Raw genomic sequence first — 24,443 nt, forward strand, 5'->3', positions numbered from 1 at the left:
CTTCTCAACCTCTCCTGTACCCGGGACACCAGCTGCCAGGAGCCCCGGGAGGGGCGGACAGCCCTGCCGCGTGGGCGGGCAACATGCAGGACGCCAGCCTGCATGTCGCGGGAGCGGTGAACGCTTGCGTTAGTGCAAGAACGTCCCAAACGTTGCACGGGGCACGCTCACACCAGCAGATGGTTTGTTCTTGATTGGAAGTTCACATTTAACCGAGCTCTTTTGAGTCAGCTGAATCTGGCGATTATGGCAGGGGCGTCCACTGGCTGAGCTCTGCCTGGGGCCTCTCGGTGCCCACTGCTGCTCGGCCCCCGACCGCGCCTGGGGGATCAGGGCGCTGACACAGAGCCCCGGGGCTGAATTCGGGTGCGGAGCCAGCTGGGGCCGAGCTGAAGGCCGGAGGGCCCAGTGGAAGGTGAGCCTCAGGCAATAGTCCCAGCAGCCTCCGGCCCCGGCCGAGGGAGCAGGGCCTGGCTGGATCCAGCACAGGCTGTACCGGCCCCAGGCAGGCCCTCCTGGGGACCCACCGCTCGCAGTGCCCGCCCCTCCGCTCCCCCTGCCCCAGGCACGGCGCACCCCCTCTTCCAGCCCGGGCCCTCCCACTCAGCCCCAGTCTCCTGGGCAGGGGCCACCATCACGGGGCCAGCACATCCAACAGCCCCACCACCCCTGCCACGGCTCTGCCTGGCTCCAAACACCCTCAGTGCCCCAACGACACTGGACTGAGACCGGTCCCTTGGCCTGCATTCGCCGCCCTCCAAAACGTGCCCCGGGCCTGCCTACCTTCTCCACCATCACCGGCTTTTTGCTGCAGCCGAACACAGTTGTCACGGTCTGAGTTTTCTCATCTCTTAAAAAGAGGTTCGGGACCAGCTTCGTCATGTGACCAGGGTCAGGGCTCAAGGAGTGACCAGGGTCAGGGCTCAGCATGTGACCAGGGTCAGGGGCCAGAGTGTGACCAGGGTCAGGGCTCTGAAAGTGACCAGGGTCGGGGCTCAGAGTGTCCAGGTCATGCCCCGCACGCACCCTGGAGCATGCTCTCTGACCGGCTGAGGCCAGGCCACCCGTAAGCTCCCCCGGCTGAGTGGTGATGGCTGAGAGGCCTAGCGCACAGGTGTCACACAGAGCCCTGGCCTGGCTCACCGGGGTCCTGGTGGGGACAGTCCCCACCTCTCAGGTCACCGTCAATGTCCTTCAGGTGCGTCCTTCTCTCGTCCACGAACCACTCCGCCAAATGGTGCTGCTGCCCTCCCGCGACGAGGGGCCTCGGCTGCCAGGGAGGTGCCACCCAGACCCTGTGGGACCTCCTCCTGCCGATGGCCCGATGCCAGCCTCATGGGCCTGCCGGCTTCCTGGCAGAGTGTGGCCAGGGCGTGACAGCACATCCAGGCTAGCACACTGTCTCCCTCCTGGACCGAGGCCCATGAGGGTCAGTCCCGCCCCGGGAAGGGGGTTCCTGGGGGCCTGGCGGGGAGCACCCTGGGGCAGACATATTCTAGTGGTCCTTGCTGGTGACACTCTCGGAATAGCTTATTAGAGATTAATATTTAATTCTCTTCTGTGGATTTAGCTTAATTATTCAATTTATTATTGCAATTGCTGAGAAGCACCCAGAAGCAAAACTGCCTGCTTCGAGCAGGGAGATGGCACCAGAGGAGGGGCTTGCCACCTGCAGCTGGCTTGGCCGACTCTGCCCAGCGGGGGTCCTCCTGGGTCCCCCTGAAGCGTCCTTTTCTTCAGAAAAACCCTCTTTTCTCTGTCAGGATGGGCCAAGGACGCTCCCGCCCAAGTGTCTTCCCTTCGGTGGGGCCAGAATCCCTGCGTCTAAAGGGGCCCTGAAGGCAGAGTCCCGTCTCCTTCTGCTTTGTGCTGGAGGCCACAGCCCAGAGAAGCAGGATGAGAAAGATGGGAGGAGGAAAGCGGTCAGGCACTCCCATGTCCCCGCTGACCTGCTCTAAGGGAGAGACTGGTTCATTTCACACCTGATGCCAATGTTCCACGAAGTTCAGTGGCTTAGTGGGAACAGTAGGCGGGGACTCAAACCCAGGGCCATCCCACCATCACAGACAAGGTCTTTCCTCAATCAGGTCCTCGGGTCATCGTGCCCTGCTTCCGGCAGGGGGCTCACACCTCCCCAGTGAAGGGGAGGGTTCCTCCCTCCCTCATCTGCTGCTGGGTGTTCCTTGGGGGAAGAGCAAATGTCCTGGGGCAGGCAAGCCCGTGTCTCCTGCCACCTAGTGAGCAAGGGACACAGCAATGCCTGTGTGGCTGGCTGGGAGGGCTGACCCTGAACTCTGCCCCAAGGCCGAGGTGGGCATGGGGGTCAGGCCTGGCTCTGACCTTCTTCCTGCCCTGGATGAGCCCCTCAGAGACTCAGCCGACACCCATCAGGTGTGGCTACAAACTCTCGCTCCCACCCTCCTGCTCACTGAGGGCCCAGTGCCCTGGCACAGCCCTCAGGCTGCTGTGTGTTTGTAGTGACCGTGGTCACTGCAAGGAGGGCGTGGCCCAGTGGAGGGGCGCTGGCCCAGAGCCAGGAGTCGTGGACACCAAATCTGAGGCCATTGGGAGCTGGGGATGAAGGGAGGTAGGGTGGAGAGATAGATGGCAGGGGCTAAGCCCGACCCTCTTTCCAGGAATGAGGGTGGGGTGGCCCACAGGGCTCACGCTCCCTCCCTGTGACCGGGACAGGGGCCTGGCAGCTCAGGTCTGGGGGATGTTACCCAGGCCGGGGTTTCAGGGCTCAGCAGGGGAACTCGAATCCCCACTCTGGGGAGCTACATGGTGGGGGCAGGTCGGTGGCCAGTCTGGGGACAGTTCGCTCGAGATGGGGCTGTACAGAGAAGAAGGGGTCAGGCCAAGGCCCAGAGCAAGACAGGACGTAGGGAGGGGGGAGGAAACGCACCAAATGTGTGCACCAGCTGCGTGCACCAAGGGCACCCATGGCTTCACCCAAGCCGTATAAAACACCCCAGCGAGGTCTGAGTGTCCCGGGCCCAAAGAGGAGGAACCTGGGACTCCACGCGCCACCTACCCAAGGCGCAAGGTTGGAAAGCCGGAAGGGTTCGGCCCGGGTCCTTTGACTCCACTCCCAGACCAGTTCCGGCCCTCCAGCCCCGGCCCCGCCCCCAGGTCTAGACCCGCCCCGCCCCGCCCCGCCCCGCCCCCAGCTCCAATCGCAGGCCAGTCCGGCCACCAGTCCCGCCTCTCAGCCCAGCCCCCTCCCTCAGCCACGCCCCCAGATTCGTCCCAGGCCAGCCCCGCCCCCAGACCCGGCCGGGTCCACCAGCTCCAGCACCCGCCTGCCCATGCAGCACCCCACCTGCGGCGGGAAACTGGCCAACCCGCCAGCGGCCCCAACTGTGTCCCATGGTCCCGCCGTCCTGCCGAGTCCCACCCAGGGACCACGGGGCAGCTGTTCCGGCCGTAGATCCCAGGCTGGGTCTGGTAAGATGCCACCCCCTCTCCATGCTGGCTGACAAACTGCATCATGTCCGTCGACACCTCCCGCGCCACTCACACACTTGCCGCCTTCTGTGCCGGCCACCAGCACGCTCGTGCTTTTCTTTTGCTTTTTTTCATCTTCTTCCTGGCCAAGAGCCGTTTCCACTGGCTGCTTCAGTCCTGCCCTCCTCATATGGCCATCTGCCCGGCCGCGGTGGGAGTGCCAAGGGGCGGGGCAACCACATGCAAAGGGAGGGGGTCTGGCGTCTGCTATGGCTCCCTCAGGCCCACTAGGAAAGAACTGCTCCGGACAAGTGCCCCAGGGAGCCTCTGGCCTCTCGGCCTCTCCACCTGCCACCTCTCTCCTACTCAAGGCCCTGCACAATCCGGCCCCACCCAGCTCTTGCCTCAGTGCTGCACCCACTCTGCCGTCACACCTCTGCCTGGGCTGTGTCCTGGGCCTGGAGTGCCCTCCTCCTGGGCTGACAGAGGAGCCATACCCACCTCTCAATACTCCGCTTTCAAGAGCCGCCTCCTCCAGGAAGCCCTCCAGCAGCACTGCCCCTATTACGGCTTCCACTGTGCTCCTGGCAGTTCACACCTCAAGGGCCTCCCTCTCCCTGAGGCTGTGAGCTCCTCAGGGTGGTGCTGGATCTGACCGCACCTGCAGCTGGCCAACAGGGAGGGACTGGGGTAGTTACCGAACCACATGGACACATCACCAGCCTCTAGGTGGCTCTGGGCCCTGCCCTAGGCAACAGAGAGAGCAAGATATGGCCCTGCTGGCTGGAGGGCCACACGGGAACATGGGAGGGAAAAGGCCAGCTTTGTCGCACCTCCATAAAGCAGAGCAGGTGCGTAATAACAGCGATACGATTAATTGTGGTAGCAATGATGGGGACAGTGAAAACAGCCACCAGCATGGAGTGCAGACCCCCTCCGGGCCAGGCGCCCAGCAGGCTTTCATCACTAATGCTCACCGTGACCCCAAAAAGTATGCCCCCATTTCACAGAAGAAACCGAGGGTGAGATCAGGGCCATGGTGAAGCCCACCGCCCTCAGCTCTGCTTCCAGCCTTCTTACTGGTCTCTGTCCCATCTGCCTGTGACCAGGAGCTCTGGGAGGCAGGACCTGGGCCCCAGAGGAGAGATTTCCATGTGTAACCCCCCACAGAGCCCCCAGGACACCCAAGGAAGCCTCCAGCATCCCAGGCCTGGGCCAACCTTGGCCGGCGTGCTTACAGGCTCAGGCAGAGCAGCAGGGTGGCCCAAAGCCACCAGATCCCCGGCGACCGGGCTCTCGGGACTTTGGCTCAGCACAGAGAGTTCATCCAATTCATCTCCCAAACTTTGGGGATGAAAGGTGCCACCACGAACGACCATGCCCCGACCATGAACGGTCACCACTGAGCCATCTGGAGCCACCCGGAACACACGCAGACCCTGGGTCCACCTCAGGGGCACGAAGACCGGGTCGGAAGCCCGGCCACGGCACGCCCAGCTGTGTGGCCCAGGGCTGCACTTCACCTCCGGGCAAGGGTTTCTCTAACAGTCCCAACGGCGGATGATCATCCCCTCCCCCATGTCGCCCCCTTCCGGGAACGGCCCTCCATCGGCCTGCACCTCAGTTCACTCGTCTGAACAAGGATCCACCAGCACCTCCTTGATAAGGCTGTGGATGAAGTGAGACAATCCCCAGGCGAAGCTCCTACTAAGCGCTTGATGAGCAGAAAACAGAGCCACTGCTGTGTCCTGCCCTCCCAGGATGACGCACTCAGGCCCTTATTCGAATTACAGCTTCAGGGAGCGGGGCCGGGCAGGGAAAGGTCTTTCCTGACCACGCACGTGGAAACACGCACACACGCAGACACACGCAGACACACATGAAAACACATGCGTGTATGCACAGCAGAGAAGCATGGACATAAAAATCCAGGCTACACATTTCCCAAATGGAAATCAATGTCTTTTGGCCGATATTTCACAGCTTTGAGAAAACATTAAAAACATGAGTTGCTAGAAGCCTCCATTTAGCCCCTTAAATTTTTGGGGCTCATGGAAAACACTCCATTGACTGTTGCCTAGATACTGTCATCTTCTGTCCCTCGAAGCCCAGCCTGTGACTCCAGCAGGGAGCCGGGGACCCGGGACAGGCCCCCGTCAGCGCTCTGCTGGCCCTCTACCCCTTCACTCACCCATTCTGCCCCGGGTGCTGCACTTGGCCGGCGACCACAGACGGCTCACATCCCACAGGGACCCACGGACAGTCCACGGCAACCAAAGTCCAACACGAAAAGCGGTCCTGGGCTCGGCCGCTGCAGCCGTGTGTGCTCAGGAGGGCAGTGGGGTGGGGGGCTCTCCTGAGCCCAAGGACTCCCCTGCTTCTACGAGGTTCCACAGCCAAGATCTGGACAGGGGCGCACCGGGAGCCCGTCCCCCCGGTCTGATCAGACGGCTACTGTGTGCCCACTGCAGCCCGGGAACGAGGGACACAGGGTGCACCTGCAGCCAGAGCCCTCTGACCCCTGGGCCCGAAGGACTCCCAGCTGGGCTGCCGGGGGGGAGCTGTGCCCACCTCTAGACACGTCAGTGCTGTGGGCAGTGCTGGGGACCCAGAGTTACCCTTACTTCCTCTTCCAGGCCCAACATGCGAGCCTGACCCCGAACTTCATCTCCAGTGTGAGGCCTCCTCACCAAATGGCCAGGCTTGGACATGCTTCTGGAAACAGTTGCACTTTCCTGGGCGGGAAAGGGGGTTCCAACAGGGACATCGGGGCTCGAGGCCAGGGCGACTTAAGGAGAATGGGCACGTGGGCTTGTCCCACTGTGTTTTCCCACCTGCCTGCCAGGGCCAAGGAAGCCCAGGCCTGACCACAGACTCAGTCTACACTCTGGTCACACCCGGAGCCCCGACTCAGTCCCAGACCAGCCTTCACGCTTACATAAATTGAGTGCGGGGACTCTGGGGGCACCTTCCCCACTGTGGAGCCTCCTGGTACTTGTCCTCCCTGACGCCTGCTTGGTGGCAGCCGCTGTCCCCACCTGAGTGAGCTCCCCCTCCTGACTCGTCCCTCAGGCCCCGTGAGGACCGGGTGCGAGCTGGTAAATGGGAAAGAGCTGAGCCACGGTGGGGGTGCACAGGGGGTGACCCAGACCGCGGTGTGACGTCGGTTGGGGGGGCTCCTCTGCCCCCTTGGAGCTGCCCGGATGGCAGGGTCTCACCCGTCGCACAGAAATGGGCACGTGCACCCGGCCGTCATGTGGGGGGCCTTCTTCCAAGTCGGGGAGCCGAGCTCCTCCCCCAGAGACTGCTGTTCTCTGAGGAAATCATACCCCAGCATTTGCATCAAGCCTCTTCCTTCCTCAGAGTGCTGTTTATATTTAGCTGCCTTCGTCCTCAGAGCAGCTCGGTGGGGCGGCGAGGGAAAGAGGGCAGCCTCCCCAGGCCCGCTTCTCTGGGACCCGAGCCGGAGGGCGGCCTCCGCGTCCCCCAGCGAGACCCTGCAGCCCCGGCCGGCTGCTCACAGACGGCGTCCGGGGTGCCCGGCCCCTCTTCTGGCCCGGCTGGCGCACCTGAGCTGATGTGTCCCTGCGTGGCCCGCGGGGACCCCTGGCCCAGGAAAGGGCTCCAGGGTGCAGAGTGGGGAAGCGGCTGGGTGGCCACGACTGTTCCCCAGCCCCAGAAGGGAAGGAGGGGGAATCTGAAGGGGAGAGAGGGTGTGCTGGCAGGAATCAAGAGACCCAGCCCTGGAGGAGGAGCGAGGGGAGGGTCTGGCCCTTACAGCCCCGCCTCGCCTTGCCTCCAGATCACTGGGCATCCGTCTGTGGGGCCCCAGCTTCCTCCCAGGCACCTCTGTGTGGCTCCTGCAGACGTGGGTCATGGCTTCAGACAGCAAGATGTCCCCCAGGCCCCCTCTGTCCTGCTGCCCTGCCAAGCCTCTTCCTCCCCTTCTTCTGAGCTCGGCACACGAGGGGCCCAGGCTTTGCGTGACCGAGGGCAAGCCCTGAGAACGGGCCGGTGTCCCCGGCAGAACGGGGCACCAGTGCTGAGGGGCGTCCATCCTGTGGGTAACATGCCTGCCAGCCTCAGGTGTCACACAAGTGGAGCTCTGGCGGTGTCCTGGGGCTGTGGTCACACGTGACCGCAAATGGAGTGACTTAAACCAACAGGAAATGCTCTCCCACAGCGTGGAGGCCAAAGTCTGGATGCCTGTGTCCACAAGGCCTCCAGGGGAAGATGCTTCCTGTTCTGCCCAGGCCCCCACACCTCCAGCCAAGGGGCACCAGCTGTGGACCCCAGCAGGAGGGGGCCGGGGACAGGCTCACTGCTCCTGAGTCCCAGCTGGGGACCTCCCGGGTCGGGGGGCAGGAGGCACCGGCTCCCCAGGTGCCCAGGAGGATGACAGTCCCCACCAGGGCAGCCACGAGGGCGGGGCAGGGAGGCTGCCTGGGCCCTGGCCCCCCCTCGTGGGGCTCCAAGGCCTCTGCCCCCTCGGGGGTCCCACCCCACCCAGCCTGCCACTTGAGGCAAGCTGCCGACTTCACCTGGAGAGCAGGCCCCTCCCATAGTCCCACCACCCAAGCAGGAATTCTCTCTGCGGGCCCAAAACTTCAGCAGCGAAGGGACCCCGGGGGAGCCAGGCCACGCGGGGCTGCCGTGTGTCTTCGGGAAGTTCTGCAGCAGATCCAGGGATAAGCCGAGTACTGGGCGCCAGGGCCGGTTCGCACGCAGCGTGCTCCCGGGGAAAGCCAAGACCTTCTGAGTCCGGGGCTCCCTTGGCCCCAGGGTTCAGCCAGGGTGGGACCCTGCCCAGCTCGGGGCACCAGGAGGACCAGTCCCTGCAGGCTGACAGCAAACGGGTCTCCCTCTCCACCCCCACCCCTCCTTGTTCTGGCTGCCTGCATCCCAGCCCAGCCGTAGGGACAGTGTGACCCAATCAGAGGCTGCCCGCCAGGACAGGGCTCTGGGCTGCCAGGGCTCCCCACTCCTGCCTTGTTGGGGTGGCTCTCAATGAGAGTGGCACTCGTTTTTGTTTTTAATGTTTATTTATTTTTGAGAGAGAGAGGAAGGGAGAAAGTGCGTGTGCATGGGGGGAGGGGGCGCAGAGAGAGAGGGAGACACAGAATCCGAAGCAGCTCCAGGCTCTGAGCTGTCAGCACAGAGCCCAACGTGGGGCTTGAACTCATGAACCACGAGATCATGACCTGAGCCAAAGTTAGTCGCTCAACCAACTGAGCCACCCAGGCACCTGGAGACAGCAGGACTTCTAAGACAAGTCTGGATGCGGGACCCTGAGGGCTCTGGGCTGTACTGACTGTCCACAGAGCACCCTGCAGCCCCCCCTCACCTGCTGCCCGCCACAGACACTGCCGTAGGCTGTGATGGGGATCATGGGGACAATGACTGGGGGGGACACCGAGGGAGGCTATGGAGCCCAGTGGGGTCTGCTTGTTCCTCCCTGAAACCCCCGCCCAGCACCCGCAGTGTCCCAGAGCTGGGCCCAGGTGCTGGACACCAGGGTGCCCTGAGTGCCCTGAGGAGACAGACGTCCCTTTGCACCATTGGCCCCCTCCACCCACCCCCTCCCTGCAGCCAGAAGGACCCTTCTAAAGTGCAAAGCCTCTGCAGCGGCCTGGATACAAAAGCCAGCCTCCAGGGTGACCCCCTGGTCCGCCCTCCCTGGAGTCACGCCCAGTGAGGCGCCCCTCACACCCGCGGGGGCGGCCCCGAGGGAGTGGTAGGGTGCCGCGGAAGTGACTAGGTGTGGCGTCTGCCTGGCTCCCTGGGACCCCTCGCTCTGGGGGAGCCAGATTCCAACCGGATCGTCCTGCCCCTCGTGTGCTGGGCCCCTCGTGTGCTGAGCTCAGAAGAAGGGGCGGAGGAGGCTTGGCAGGGCAGCAGGACAGAGGGGGCCTGGGGGACATCTTGCTGTCTGAAGCCATGACCCACGTCTGCAGGAGCCACACAGAGGTGCCTGGGAGGAAGCTGGGGCCCCACAGACGGATGCCCAGTGATCTGGGTGCAGCCCCAGCCCACATCTGCCTGCACCCTCGGGAGAGACCCTGAGCAGCGCTTCCATATTCCTGACCCACAGAACCTGTGAGATAGTAAGTGTTTATTGCTGTTTTTAGCCACTAAGCTCTAAGCCAATCTGTTTCGCAGCCACAGAGAAGCCAGACACCTGCTCAGCACGCCGTGCCGGCTCCCACTGTCGCTGCGGCCGCGTCCCATGCCCCGTCTCAGTCTCCCATCCGCTCCAGCTCCTGCCCAGCCCCAGGACAGGCCCAGCACCTGCTCTCCACTGTCCAGCACCCCCACCAGGGTCCCGGCACCCGCCCGCTGCACCTCCCAGCATGCTCTGCTCGCTGGCCGGACCAGGGGAACTGCCAGTCGGGACCCTTCGGAAGTCAGTGCCTATATGAAGGGAGCTTTGGGTCAGCCGCCCCCACAGCTGTGGGCTCCAGGAAGGGGGCCCCCACCTGCCACATCCCCTGCTGGGTCACCGGGGCCAAACCCATGCCTGGCACAGAGGAGGCTGGATGGATGCACAGATGAGCGGAAGGGTAGAGGGCCAGATGGCGTGGGGGCAGCTGGGACACTCACCGTCGGTGGCATTACTTTCGGATAGAGGTGGCAGTGATGAGGATGATGACCAGCAGGACAGTGACTCCAGCCGACAGGAAGCAGCACTTGATCTTGCGTCTCTGGAGCTGGGAGACAGAGAGAGAGAGACAGACAGAGACAGAGACAGAGAGAGGGAGAGAGGTTGTTATGGTGACCTGTAACTCAGCCTCCCATCCTGGGGGCATTTGGTACATGCCTGCTTCGGGCTGTGGGCCAGGAAGAGCCTGTCCCTTGCCAGGCGCTCTGCCCTGAGCTGGCACACATGCTTCGGGCTGGCCCTGGAGCCAGGCCCAAAGGGAAGGAGGCAGCCAGGCCTCGATGTAATGCCCAGTTGGCCCCCTTTAGCTCGGGAGGGGGGGGAGTCCTTAGCCACAGCCCTTCTTCGAACCTTGTTTTCTTTATAAGCACAGGTTGATGCCCCTGACTCCAGGGGGGACATTTGAAAGCCTTAATTAAGATGAGGCATGGAAAGTACAGAATGTAGCCCTCACCAGATATTCTTATTCCTGTATATTGTTGTGGTTACTATTAATTGAACAGGTTCTGGGCCCCACCAGCAAAGTCCTCATGGAGAGGGAGACACACAGATCTGTGCTGGGGACTCATGGGTGGATGACTATTGGGAGGCTTCTGGAAGAAAAGATACTTTATCTGGGCCCTGGAGGAGGGGTGGGGACTCTCCAGGAAGGCCAGGAGGTGGAAGGCAAGGGACCAAGGGAGAACCCAGGGCAAATGGGGGCTTAAAATGATCTGGTAGGTCACCAAGTGGCCAGCGTGGGCAGGGAAGGTAGGAAGGCAAGGGAGACAGATGGGATGGGCCTGCAGATTGTACAGGGGTTTGGGCAGCAAATCCAGGGACAGCACAGAAGACAGTGAAGAATTTTAAGCAGGGAGAGAGTGTAGTGAAGAGGCCACTTGGGAAGCAAATGGAGAAGGTGGGTTGGAAAGTGGAGAAGAACCATGAAGACTGGTCACAAGGAAGGCTGATCCGTGGAAGGGAAGGTGTCTGGAGAGAAAAGGGAGGATCAGAGGGGACAGAGGCAAGACCAGGAGAGGAATCCTCAGAATCACCTGGTTGTGACTGAGTATGAAGGGAAGTGAGGTAAATAAGTCAAGGATGACTCCCCCAGGTTGCCCATCTGGGTCATCAGGTGGGTGCTCTGGCTGTCCATTCATTTATCCATCCATTGATTCCACCCATCCACCCATCCACCTATCCTTCCATCCATCCATCCATCTGCCCATCCATCCATCCATCCCTCCATCCATCTACCCACCCACCCACTTATGCATCCAATCATCCATCCATCCACCCACCCACCTACTCATCTACCCATCAGCCTATCCATTCACCCATCCACCCACCCATCCATCCACCCAACTCCCTATCCATGCACTTATACACCCATCCACCCACCCTTGTCCATCTTTCTCAAAATGGCTATAGGTGGGGGTGGGGGTGAGGCACAGAAACTCAGCCATGAGTGAGGGGAGGAATTGGTGGCGACGAGGGGAGTCACCGGGCTTCTTGGAGTAGGTGTGACTGAACTTGGGTTTGGGGGGGATGGTGTCCACAATGAGTTTTGGGGTGAGGGTCCAGTCCCACTGTAGGGTGGCGGGGGGGGGGGGGTCTGCTGGGTGTTGGATGGGTATTTAGCTCCTTCAAGCTGCCTCGGTGTCATTCTGCTTTGGAAGGGACGCACACGCCATGTGAAGATCATCCATCATCTGAACAGCTCTGCTTCCCAGCCTTGAGTGCAGTATTACTACCCCGGGGTTCCAAGATGGTGCATACAGATCTGAGACTCAGGTCTCCCTGCCCCCAGCTGTTGTCACGAGTCACATGCCAACTGTGTGTGGGAGGGAGGCAAGGAGGGGCCGGGAGGCCCAGAGTAAATGAGAAACAGACCTCTAGTTGCTAAGAGCCGGGGGTGGGAGGGCAGAGAAACCCACAGCCCTGCTAACAGGGAAAGAGAACCTGAGCCAAGGAGCAGTTCAGGACCCAGGACAGCGCCTGGGCTGAGGACCCTGGTGTCTCTGTCCGTGGTGCAGACGCACAGGCCCCGTCCTCATCGGCAGGACAGCTGCCCTTTCCCGAGCCTTGCGTGGTGCCGACAACAGGCTGTGTGGATTTGTTCACACTACCCTCACCCAGAGCTCAGAGGGTGCCCTGTCAACACCCTGGTCTGCAGATGATAGCTCAGACAGGTGAAGTAGCCTGTCCAAAGCCACCGGCTTGTGAGCTGCAGGGTCAGGATTCAAATCTGGCCTCCAGCGACGCAGCCAGCTCTTAAGCACTGCACGCCCCCCACAGATGGGATGCCCCGAGGTCTGACCCTCCACACACATCCGGCCCCTAAAGGAAGCTTACGCACGGAACCGGTTACACGCTTCATCACCCGCACGGATCTGGGAGCCCCCAGGGGAGGCGATGTGCCGTACGGAGCACAGCACCGTGACATGCGACATGCGTGACACCGTGACATGCGCACAGCGACATGACCTAGGGCATGTCGCTCGCCTCCCGGAGGCTCCGGTGTCTGGCTATCCCATCTGTGCAGCCCAGGCAGAGCCCAGCCAACGGGACCCTGCATGGCCTCATGCTCACCATCTGCCAGGGTTGTGTCCACACCTGCTCTGCCTGGGCCCAGATCAACCTTCCCGGACCATGACCTTGTCCTGGATGGCAGCCAAATGCCTCCTTGGATGTTATCTGCACTCAGACCTGTCTCTCCACCTCTACCCTCCAACCCTCCACCTCGCTGAGGCAGGGAAGGGAGGCGGAGAAGCTGGGAGACACAGGAACAGCCAAAGGGACTGGGCTAGGGTGGAGAAGGATCCCCAGAGAGGCAGGAGAGATCACCTGGAGAGGAATGGGGGGGGGACAAGTGACTCCTTGGCACCTTCCAAACCTACAGCAGCCTCCACCAAGCCTGGCCCCTTCCAGTCCCCTCTCTACCCCACCAGCAAACTGCCACTGGGTCTCTCCACTGACTTCAAGGGGAAGAGGCAGGTGGGGCCGTGACAGGCAGGGCCCAGGGGCTGCCAGAAGCCCAGGCTAGGACATATGGTGGAGGCGGAGGCAGTCCTTTGATGAGGAGCTCTGCAGACCCAACCCGCAGCTCCCCTCCTGGCACGAGGCAGAGCCCCACCCCCAGCCACCTCGGCTCCAGCCCCCAGCACCTGCCGCCTCCCCTGCAGGGAGGGAGCCTTGTGCAGAGGCACCAACTCCTGAGGGGGCCACTGGCCAGGAGCTGAAGATGTCACCTCAATTCAGCGTCCAGCAGCAAGATGAGGGGCAGAGGGCAGGGCATGGGTCACCTGATGGGCTGACCCCTCTGGCTCCCTGGTGACCTTCCAGTAAAGCATGGAGAGACTTCCTTAAGGAGGTGGGAGGGTTTTCCCATTGAATATCGCTGACTCTGAAAGGGGAGGAGGCCACACAAGGCGCCAAGCTCGGGCCATTTTTAAAGGCTGGAGGAGGGCCCTGGACCCAGGCAGGGGCTGCTGAGTGGGCGGATGGCTGGGGCCTCAGAACAGCACCCCATGAGCCCCCCATTTCCCTGTGCTGGGGAGGCCCCTCATCTACAGCAAGCCCTTCAGTGGTTAGAGGGAAAGTGCCAACAGTGATGCCACAGCACTGACCTGGGCGATCTGGTGGCACGGGCTGAGCTGTGTCCCCCCAAAAGGATATGCTAAAGTCCTAGCCCCCAGGACCTCAGAATGGGGCCTCACTTGGAGACGGGGCCTTTATGGAGGTGATGCCGTTAAAGCGAGGTCATCGGGTGGGCACTGATGTATCATGACTGGTGTCCTCGTAAGACGGGCAATTTGGACCCGGGTCCACAGGGAGAACGCCGTGTGAACACGGGGACGGCTGTCTGTCTACCGGCCAAGGAGAGGGGCCTGGAACAGATTCGCCCTCACGGCCCTCAGAAAGAGCCAGCCTCGGGGCGCCTGGCTGGCTCAGTCCATAGACTCTTGATCTCGGGGTTATGGGTTCAAGCCCATGTTGGGTATAGACATCACTCAAAAATTAAACCTTAGGGGCGCCTGGCTGGCTCAGTGGGTTGAGTGTCCGACTCTCAATCTCAGCTCATGATCTCATGGTTTGTGGGATAGAGTCCCAAGTTGGGCTCTGTGCTGATAGGATGACACCTACTTGGGAGTCTCTCTCTCCCTCTCTCTCTCTGCTCCTCCCCACTCACTTGCACATGCTCTCTCTCTCTCAAAATAAATAAGTAAACCTAAAAAAATCTTTAAAAAAATTAATTTAGAAAGAGCCGATCTTGCTGACACCTTGACCTTGAACTTCTGGTCTCCAGACTATGGAACAGTAACGCTGGCCTTTCAGCTGCCCCATCTGTGGTGATTAACTGAACAGACCGGGAGCCATTTCCTTGCTGACCCTGGAGAGTGGCCTCCTGATGGAGAGCTCAGGGGCGGAGCCAATTCTCAGCCTCACCCAGCCCAGCGTGGTCACCCTTGCCAGAGAAGAGCTGTCCCTTCCTCCCCTGCCCGGGTCTCCCCAAAGCCCTCACTGCCCAGAGGTGGGGAGCCCCCGCAGCAAGGGGCCACAGGTCACTCTCTGGGAGCAAGGGTGGGGTCCCCCAGCCCTCGACCCATGTCCAATACCCAAGGGGCTGTCACGAGGCCCCCAGTGACCAGACTTCCAAGACACAGAGTCCCCCTGTCCTGATGGCTGCCCGTCTCTGTCCTCCTAGGGATGGCGCTGGGCACCACACACCGGCCACGACGCTCAGGACAGCCCGTTTCAGAGATGCAAACACCGAAGCTGGGAAACGCCCTCCCAGCCCCTCAGTGTGGTTTTGGGACAAAGCTGTCCGGGGACCGGACAGGAAGGAAAGGGCAGGGAGAAGACACCACAGGGGACAGGGACCCCAGCCCTGCCTTCATGCCCAAGTGGGGTCTGGATCCTCTCTCCGCTTGGCTCCCTCACACTCCAAGAAGCCACTGTGACTAATCACTCTTAAATGACAGCCCTGCATTGAAGGAGCTGATGGGGCTGACAGTGGGGGGGCCAATTAACCCAAATTATGAATTAAGCTCTTGATGGGGGCCCAATTAGTGTCAGCTGTGCGGTCAAAAGCTCCTGCGCAGTAACAGCTGGGGGAATGCGGCCCCTACCAGGCCTGCTCAGGCCTCCGAGGGGGCGGAGGGGTGGAGTCTAAGTTACAGGGGTGGGTGGAGACAGGGAGGGGGTGGAGTCTAAGTTACAGGGGTGGGTGGAGACAGGGAGGGGGTGGAGTCTAAGTTACAGGGGTGGGTGGAGACAGGGAGAGGGTGGAGTCTAAGTTACAGGGGTGGGTGGAGTCTAAGTTACAGGGGTGGGTGGAGACAGGGAGAGGGTGGAGTCTAAGTTACAGGGGTGGGTGGAGTCTAAGTTACAGGGGTGGGTGGAGACAGGGAGAGGGTGGAGTCTAAGTTACAGGGGTGGGTGGAGTCTAAGTTACAGGGGTGGGTGGAGACAGGGAGGGGGTGGAGTCTAAGTTACAGGGGTGGGTGGAGACAGGGAGGGGGTGGAGTCTAAGTTACAGGGGTGGGTGGAGACAGGGAGAGGGTGGAGTCTAAGTTACAGGGGTGGGTGGAGTCTAAGTTACAGGGGTGGGTGGAGACAGGGAGAGGGTGGAGTCTAAGTTACAGGGGTGGGTGGAGTCTAAGTTACAGGGGTGGGTGGAGACAGGGAGAGGGTGGAGTCTAAGTTACAGGGGTGGGTGGAGACAGGGAGAGGGTGGAGTCTAAGTTACAGGGGTGGGTGGAGACAGGGAGGGGGTGGAGTCTAAGTTACAGGGGTGGGTGGAGACAGGGAGAGGGTGGAGTCTAAGTTACAGGGGTGGGTGGGGTCTAAGTTACAGGGGTGGGTGGAGACAGGGAGAGGGTGGAGTCTAAGTTACAGGGAGAGGGTGGGGTCTAAGTTACAGGGGTGGGTGGAGACAGGGAGAGGGTGGAGTCTAAGTTACAGGGGTGGGTGGAGACAGGGAGAGGGTGGAGTCTAAGTTACAGGGGTGGGTGGGGTCTAAGTTACAGGGGTGGGTGGAGACAGGGAGAGGGTGGAGTCTAAGTTACAGGGGTGGGTGGGGTCTAAGTTACAGGGGTGGGTGGAGACAGGGAGGGGGTGGAGTCTAAGTTACAGGGGTGGGTGGAGACAGGGAGAGGGTGGAGTCTAAGTTACAGGGGTGGGTGGGGTCTAAGTTACAGGGGTGGGTGGAGACAGGGAGGGGGTGGAGTCTAAGTTACAGGGGTGGGTGGAGACAGGGAGAGGGTGGAGTCTAAGTTACAGGGGTGGGTGGAGTCTAAGTTAGTTCGGGAGGGCCCTGCTCCGCGGCTCCTCCTCTGCCTACCGGGGCGTCACTCAGAGAACTCCTGCTCCATCGGCAAAACCCAGGCCGGCACCGCCACCTCCAGGATGCCCTCCCCCAGCCCGTGCTTCCTCCCACACAAAACCTGCTGCTTCTGCGCCAGCTCGGCCCCTTTCCTCCCACTAGGACACCGCAGGTGGGAGCGTGTTGGGCCGACTGCTGCCCTGACCTGGGCAGGGCTTAGCGGAAGCCAGAGGACCAAGGGGAGGGGACCGGCTGTGCCCACGTGGGGCCCTGCCGCCGCCCTCAGGCCTCCACAGGCTCCGTGTCCACGCTGAGAGAGGACGGACGCCGGGTCATCAGTCCAGGGGGCACACACGCAGGTGCCGCCACCCTCCGCCTGCTCCCCCTTCGCTAAAATGAGGGAACAGGGTGCACCCCCAGCACAGGGACTGAGGCGGCAGGGCTGCAGGGGGCGGGCGGGCCCGGCTGAGGGGAGAGGGGCTTCAGGGCCTGCAGAGGTGCGCAGTCAGGTGAGAAGCAAGGCCGGAGCCAGCCTCAGAAGCAGGGGAGGGTGAGCGGAGAGACTCCCAGGCTCCCTCCTCCCCACCCCTGCAATTCTCTGGGACTCCAGGCCCAGTGGAGGGAGCCAAAGCTGTGATCACAGTAGGGGCTGGCCGGCCCGAACCTGGGAGAGCTTTCTCCAGAGGCCCACGGGCCAGGCTCTGGGAATACCCCATGCAACCCCTGGCCTCTGTGCGCCCCAATAAAGGTCACGGCCAGCTCACACTAGGTGAAGCCCCAAGGCGCGCGCGCGCACCCTTCTAAGCAGCATTTCGGTGCCGCAGCCTCAGATACAGCACCGCGTAAGGACCCCACACAGCGGGGAGCACTGTCATCACAAGGGACGGAAAACAAAGCAAACAAAAAAAGAAATTCAAAGAACCAGAGTCTGTGCGGGAACAGAAGGAAACTCCGCACAACTGACAGATCCTCGGGAGAGCAAAGAACACGCCCCCGGGACAGTCTGGGGGAAAGGCCTGGGGGGAGGGGCAAGTCCCCCAAGCTCTCCAGGCCCTGCCCCCTGCACCTGCAGGCTGCGCGAGGGGCGGGGCCCGCCTCCCAGAGCGGGGCCAGGGAGCAGCCAGGCGGGACTGTGGGGTGAGAGGACCCCGGGGCAGCACGGGAAGGCTGTTCTGCCCACTCCCCAGCTGCCCGACCAGCACCAGGGGCGGGGTCTGGGGCGCCCCGGTGACCTAGTGACAAGCGTGGCCGCCCAGACACTCCCTGAGGAACTGAGGACCCTTGCCCACGGAGCTGCCACGAAGTGGGGTGTCAGGCCTCCAGCCGGCAGGCCGGGCCCCCCAACCTGCTCCCCTCCGGCCTCCACCTGGCTCTCCCCGCCCGAAAAGGGCCTGGATGGGGCTCCAGGGCGACCCGCCCTTCCCTCCAAGACTCCCGCTCTGAGCCTGCTTCCTCGTGTGACAGGAGGGGCGATACCACCCCTCATGGCTTCTCTGAAGGTGTTCGCCTGCCTGGACCCGGATGGCGCATCTCTGCACACCTCGGCCTCGAATTCTAGGGCGGGCCCCTGCACAGGCGGCCGGTGACCCAGGCCAGCAGGGCCTGCGTCCGGTGGGTGCTCACTAAAGCCAGAGCCTCTTCAGGGGTCCAGGGCAGCTGGAGGCCTCTATGCCTGACCTGACGCTGCCCTCAGTCTCTGGGTCCTGCTGTCCTGTGTCACAGGGGTCCAGAAGGGCCAAGTGGGGGTCCTGGAAACCCGTCTCCAGCAGCCATGGGCTCACTGGGGAGAAGGGAGCCAAGAGAAGGGAAAGCAGGATGGAGGCTGAGGGGGGGCGAGGGCATCGGGGCATCAGGTGCTGGGCTTGGGACTCGGTGGGACCGAGGGCAGCCCCTGCCCTCGCCTCCAGGGACCCTTGCTGACACCCAAGCCCTCGAGTACTGGGCCTGGTGGTCCGGGTGAGGACGCAGCCCAGGGAAGGGCAGTGACTGGCCCAGGGCCTCCCAGTGAGGGGGCCGGACCCCTGGGCCAGACCCCGTGCCCCCAGCCCACACAGCTCTGTGCCCTCTCTCGGCCGGGAGCTCGGCCCCTCCGCCCCTGCCCTCTGACCCACCGGTACCCTCCTTCCCCGCCCCCCCCAAAGCTGCCCAGCCCCCACCCCACTCCTCAGAAGCCGCTTCCCATGCAAATGTATTCAGAATACATGACATTTCAGAAACATCTATTTGTATATATTTAGACTCCATTTCAAAAGAATTATTCAAAATCGGAGCCATTTGGATAGATGGGTGTGGAACGGATTGTTTCTTAAGTGTTCACGTTAAAAATATCATGTTTTCTAAGTGGATCACAAATGCTGTAATTATTGAAATGGGCACATTCTGCTGGGGGAAAATTACAGAATCATGACTTGATTTACGGATTCTGTGTCCTGAGGACAGTGCTCAAGGGGCACCTGTCCCAGGACAGCACTGGGGCACCTGCTCCAGAACAGGGCACGGGGCACCTTCCCCGGGACAGGGCGCAAGGGCACTCACCCCAGGATGGCACTGGCCAGAGACCCGGGGGCTTTGGTGGATGCCACACTCCGCCAGGTGTGTGCTGGCCCCACTGTGCTGGGACCCGCCCCAGGGGACCGACAAGGTGTAGGGCAGGAGGGGGCCGGTGCAGGTTAGTGTCTGAGGCTGAGGTGGGGCTGGAGGTTCTGAGGTCCGGGGAAGGAGCTGGCTCATCCAGGGGCCTGGGACGTGGAGGGGCTGGGGCTGGGGCGGCCAGGCCTCATTCTTCTCTCCTGGGCTGAACACCTGCCTGGCCCCCCAACCCCAACTCCACCCACCCCCACGAAAAACCCCACCTGTACACCTGCCTTTCTCAGCTTGATGCAAGGCCTCACCAGACTGCCTCCTCCTCCCTAAATATGGCCCCAGCCCCAGGACCTTTGCACTGCTGCTCCTACTGTTTGAACCATCCTAACTCCCTTTCCCACGTGGCTCAGGTTCCAACCTGAAAGTATGTCCTGATGCCTCAGGGGATGCCCACCTGCCCACCCCTCGTCGCTGCCCTCTGTGATCAGGATGGTGGGCTTGTCTTCCCCTCCCCTCTGAGCCCATGACTTCTGGTGGGCAGGGCTCAATCATGCCAGGCTCAGGACTCCTACCCTGGGCAGTGTCACTGGTGGGGACAGAAGCGGGCCAGGGAGCCAGGCTCCGTGCACTGCGGTCTTCACTCGCTGGCTGTAGAAAGCAGGCTTGGTGACCACCCTTCACGCGTGTGTGCAGGGGTGAGGCCGGCATCCCTCCGAGGGGGCCCCGGGGGTTGGCAGAGCACTTGCCATATGCCGGACCCAAAGCAGGCACCTACCAGGGCCAGTCCCTCCAACAGAACGTCTTGTCGGTGAAAGGAACCCAGCCTGTGCTTTCACGCCGGATGGAGTCAACCCTGACCAACGACTCCCTCCGTCGGGGACCAGGTGTCTCCGGGCACTCAGGGGAGGGTCCCCTGGTGGGACCTCCTCAGGGCTCAAGGGGACACAGCATTAGGTAGAAGCCTCCAAACAAAGTCCCCAGGCCCAGCAATGCCACTTGGGGAGTACTTGGGGGACAGCTCATCCCAAGGCCGCTCTAGCTTCCGAAAGTCACTGGCCACATACTGGGCAAGTGCATCGGCCCCTCGGCCAGCCTCCTGCGGCGTCAGAGGGGGGTCCGCTGCGTGTGCTGCCGGGAGAGAGGCCCTGAGACGCACGAGTGGGAATGAGCGTGAGACGGTGCCCGTGGGCAGCCGTCCGCGTCACAGACACACGAGCACACGCAGGACAGTCGGGTCACTGCAGACACGTCACCACTGTCACTTCCCGGCACTGCTCTTCTCCGGGGGGAGCTTCTATTTTGTTTGATTTTTGCTTTTGTGTTTTGGCTTCAAGGAGCTTCTGTGATAAAGACACAAGTCTGAACGGGGAAGCCTTTTAAGACCCACTGCGGCTTCTCCCAGCTGCCCGGGCTGTGGGACGTGGGACAGTGGGGCCAGAGCGTCTGGGCTGGGACTCGTGCCCCCAGGAGGTCACGGACAGGACCAGCCCCCACGAGCCAGGGGCCAGTTTGCAGGTGTCAGGCACGGACGTCCCACCGAGGTCCCGGCCCCCGCCCCATCTCCGTGACTCAGTCCTGAGCTGCTCCCCACCAGCCGCGTCCCCAGACCCCCTCTTGCCAGAGCTCCCTGACAGCCGTGTGAACAAGTGAAGGCCCCTACCGACATCCACCCCCACCCCCAGCTGATTGCCCCGAGCTCCTCTCTCCTTTCCCAGAATTAGTAACAAACACGCATGGGCCCCCCCGCCCCCCGTGTGCCAAGCGCCGTCCCAGCGTTGGAGCGGCAGCAGGGAACGACGATGCCTCGGCGTGGAGGCGGCTTCCCAGGAGGAGCCAGGTGAGAAGCAGGCTCTCGGGAAAACCCACAGGGCGCAGGGGGGGCAATGAAGAGTAGGCGAAGAAGAAGCAGGGCTCAGGGCCGATCGGCGAAGGCATCACTACGAAGCTGACTTTTCCATCTAGACATGAAGGCAGGGAGGGAGGGAGTCAGCAGATTTGTGAGAATGGTCCAGGCAGCAGGTCTGTGCGTGCCAAGGCCCTGAGGCAGAGAGCACCTGGGCGCCCCCGGAATGAGGGGGTAAGGCTGGTATGGTCTGAACAACGGAGAGCAGGACTGAGGCCTCGGGCCTCAGGACGTTTGCACGCACTGTTCACACCACCTGGGCACAGCCCAGCCTCACCTCCTGCAGCTCTTTGCTCGTTTGTCAGCAAAACCCTCGCCGGCCATCCTAAGAGGGCCCCGCCCTCTTCGTGCACACCGGCCGTGCCCACCCTGGCCTCCTCGCCCTCCGCTCGGTTCCCCGCGTGCGGTGCTGGGTACCTCCCGCACTCCCGATTGTGTCCGGCTCTCCCGACTAGCGTGTCCGCCCTACGGGCCCAGGACCGGGGCTGGCTCACAGAGGGGCTCGTATTTGGGGGAGCCGCATTGCTAAGCATCACCACATGGGGAATCCACGGCGATACGCCCGCTCGTCCCCGGAAGGGGCCTGGCGTGAAGGCGGCTCTCACGGAACGAGCAGGTCTCCCAGCTCCGCCCCTGGGCGCTGGCCGGCACCTGGCCCCCTGAGCCTCGGTTTCCGGTCTACGAAACACGGTAACGAACGGTCTCGTGGAATCCACGCCGGGGACGCCCGTGGTCCCTGGTGACTTCACTTCGGGCTGTAAACGCGCACCCTCTCGTTCCTGTTAAGGAAATGTCCCCAAACTCTAGGATATGGTGCCGTGACGCTGCTGCCCCAGCAGGCCGGGGACCCCGCTGGACCCCGAGCGACAGCTGGAGGAAATGCGCATCTTGGTGGAGTGGACACTGCTCGCCGGGCAGGTGTGTGTGATGACACCGCACGCGGGTCCCCGCGTGTCACTCAGGCGAGTGTCGGTCGGGGCCGCTGGCAGGTCGGTCGGAGACAGCTGTCTGCTTGTCCTTCCCTCCTGGCCCGCGCCATCCGCCTGGGTCTGCGCGTTCCTACCGAGGGCGGCGGCCAGCCCCACCCAGCGGAGGAAGCCGGGCCGCTTCGCCGACGAGCCCCCGCCCCCCGCCTGCCTCTTCTCCGGGAGAAGGACGCCCCTCTGTCTCTTTGGGGCCCCAGGACCCCCGCCCCTCCCAGGCCGCGCAGGAGGTACTCAGCTCCCCCAGACCCTGCCCCCCATCAGCACCAGTCCCCAGCTTCGCTCCCCCGCCTCCGACCTCCTTTGTCCTCCGTTAGCTGAGCTCGTCCGGCTGGGGGTGCGTCCCGGACAAACATGCAGAGACACAGAGGACAGAGGGAGGGTCCCACCTGCAGCTCAGCCCGCCGTGCCGCCAGGGTGCCAGCTGCCAGCCGCTCCCCAGAACCCCATTCTCCAGCAGGACCCTCAGTGGGACATCAGCCCCTGTCCCCTGCCTGCAGCACCCACAGCCGCCTCCACCCCCCTGGGTCCCCCCCCCCCCACGCACAGGCGCTAGCCGGGCCTGGGGACAGGAGGAGAGGCGCAGGTCGGGGGGAGGCTCCCGGAGGAGGTCCTGGGGGCGAGGGCAGGTGGAAGGGAGAGGGTGGATGGGCCGGAGCTCCGAGGTCAAGGTCCTGCTAGCAGTCAGAGGCCGCACCGCGGCCACATCCCCCTACCAGGGCCGACCTTCTTCTGCGTCAGTGTGGCCCACTGCGGCCCCTTCCTAGGAGGAGCCTGAGCCCCCACCTCAGCCATCTCCTTCTGTCTCCCCACGACGCCGAAGGTGGTCCTGACTCACAGGTCCCCACCCTGCTCCCTCCCAAACCCAGTCTGCCATGCAGGCGGGGAAGGGCGCGAGCCTGTGTGCAGGGTCCTGCCCCTGTCGCCAGGGCGCTGACCCGTGCATGCCGCTTCAGGGGCAGCACTGACTGCCGCTGCCGCGCGGGGCCCCTGCTCCGTCCCAGGCCCTGCGTGGCCACCTTCGGGATGACAAGAGTAAACAGTCCCTACCAAGCGCTCTCACGAGCTAGATCCACGCCGGGTCCGCCAGTGCAGAGCATCTAAGGACAGGGGCGCCTGCAGGCACTGGGGAGCCGACGGGGGCGGGGGGGTGTCACACGTGGATGATAAACACAACGTGTCTTGAAATCAGACGGTAGGTGAGCAGGCAGAAACCGTGGTGGAAAGAAGATGGTGTGCGGCGAGGGCAGAGGCGAGGCGTGGGCAGGGGGTGGAGATTAAAAGGCCTCAGGGTGGAGCTCACTGGGGGGATATTTGAGTCGAGCAGGGCGGTGGAGAAGTGCATCTGGGCAGAGGGAACAGCCAGAGCAAAGGCCCTGAGGCAGGAGTGTGCTGGCGGGGGTGAGGAACCCCAAGGAGCCTGCTGGCCGGTCCCAGTCCTGCCCCTGTGCCATGTGCTTTCTCGGGGACCTGGCAGCCTGGCCCTGGGGACCCCCGCCCGCAGGAGATCCCAAAGATGTGAGCAGAAGGAGAGATGCCTGGGGAAGCTTTGTGGCGTGGGCAGTGAGCCTGCGCCTCCTCCAGGGTGACCCCCTGGGATTCCACTCTCCTGTGCGGGGACAGGTCTGCTGGTGAAGACACGGGCACTGGGGCAGACGCCCCGACCTACGCCCCGACCTTACCACTCCCTAGCTCTTACAAACCGTGAACCTGTCTGCGCCTCGGTGTCCTTCTCTGACACGGGCCGAGCACCCCCCTTCTAGGGCTGCGGGGGCACCGAGAAAGGTCACCCCAGTGAGCGCTGAGCGCGGAGCCTGGGACGGAACAGCTGCCCAGAAACGACAAGCGTCTGCCTGTTGCTGAGGCTGTGGCCGCCAGCCCCGCCCCAGACGAGAGGCCCACAGGGCAGACGAGGAGAGGAGACCGGAAAGGGGTCCCCTGCAATGCCAGCACTGGGACCCTCCCCCCGGTCCGTCACACAAGGCGGTGGCTGGCAGGAAGCTCAGCCCCCCACCCCCACCCCCACGCCGGCTCCTGGTACTTAGAATTGCACCATTAGAGAGTGTTTCCTTTGGGGTCAGGAAAAAAAACCCAGATCCAGCTTGAACCACTAGCGCGTGTTGGGGAGGTGTGGTGTGGACACCGACCTTCCTGAGCACAGGTCACCCGCTGCCCCCCTCCCAGGGGGCGTGCCCGCAGGCTGCCACAGCTGCTCCCACCCCACCCGATTCCTGGCTGGGACGGAGCCTGCCCAGTGCAGGCCAATCGGCCGGCTCCGCTCAGTGGCGAGGCTCACGGTGCTGCCGCCTGGGCGGGACCCTGCAAGGGGCACTCTCCGGGACACGCTAGTCCCATTCGAGGTGGGCCTGGTCCCCAGGGACGCCCCTGCTTCAGAGAGTGATGCCTGAGCGGGCCGAGCCGCAGCCGGCAGGGAGGACAGGGGGCGACGGCCGCCTCGACGGTGAGCCCCACCTCCTGCAGGGACGCCAGACCCCAAGGCCAGCTCACAGCCCAGCGAGGGCCCTGGCGGCTGGGAGAGCGCAACGGAATGCCCTCTGGAAG

General features: G+C 62.9%; 1 protein-coding gene across 2 annotated transcripts in view; it reads right to left on the reverse strand.

Annotated features, from left to right (window-relative positions):
- Nucleotides 1-10,042: 10,042 nt before the first annotated feature.
- TSNARE1 (t-SNARE domain containing 1) overlaps nucleotides 10,043-24,443 on the reverse strand; it is a 140,486-nt gene continuing 126,085 nt past the window's right edge. For both annotated transcript variants that reach the window (XM_042923799.1, XM_042923800.1), the window contains exon 14: nucleotides 10,043-10,154. In XM_042923799.1, coding sequence (XP_042779733.1) covers nucleotides 10,059-10,154 — 96 coding nt within the window. In that variant the 3' untranslated portion in view covers nucleotides 10,043-10,058. The remainder of the gene's footprint in view (nucleotides 10,155-24,443) is intronic.

The sequence above is a fragment of the Panthera leo genome, chromosome F2 (genome assembly GCF_018350215.1).
Source record: "Panthera leo isolate Ple1 chromosome F2, P.leo_Ple1_pat1.1, whole genome shotgun sequence".
Classification (NCBI taxonomy): domain Eukaryota; kingdom Metazoa; phylum Chordata; class Mammalia; order Carnivora; family Felidae; genus Panthera; species Panthera leo.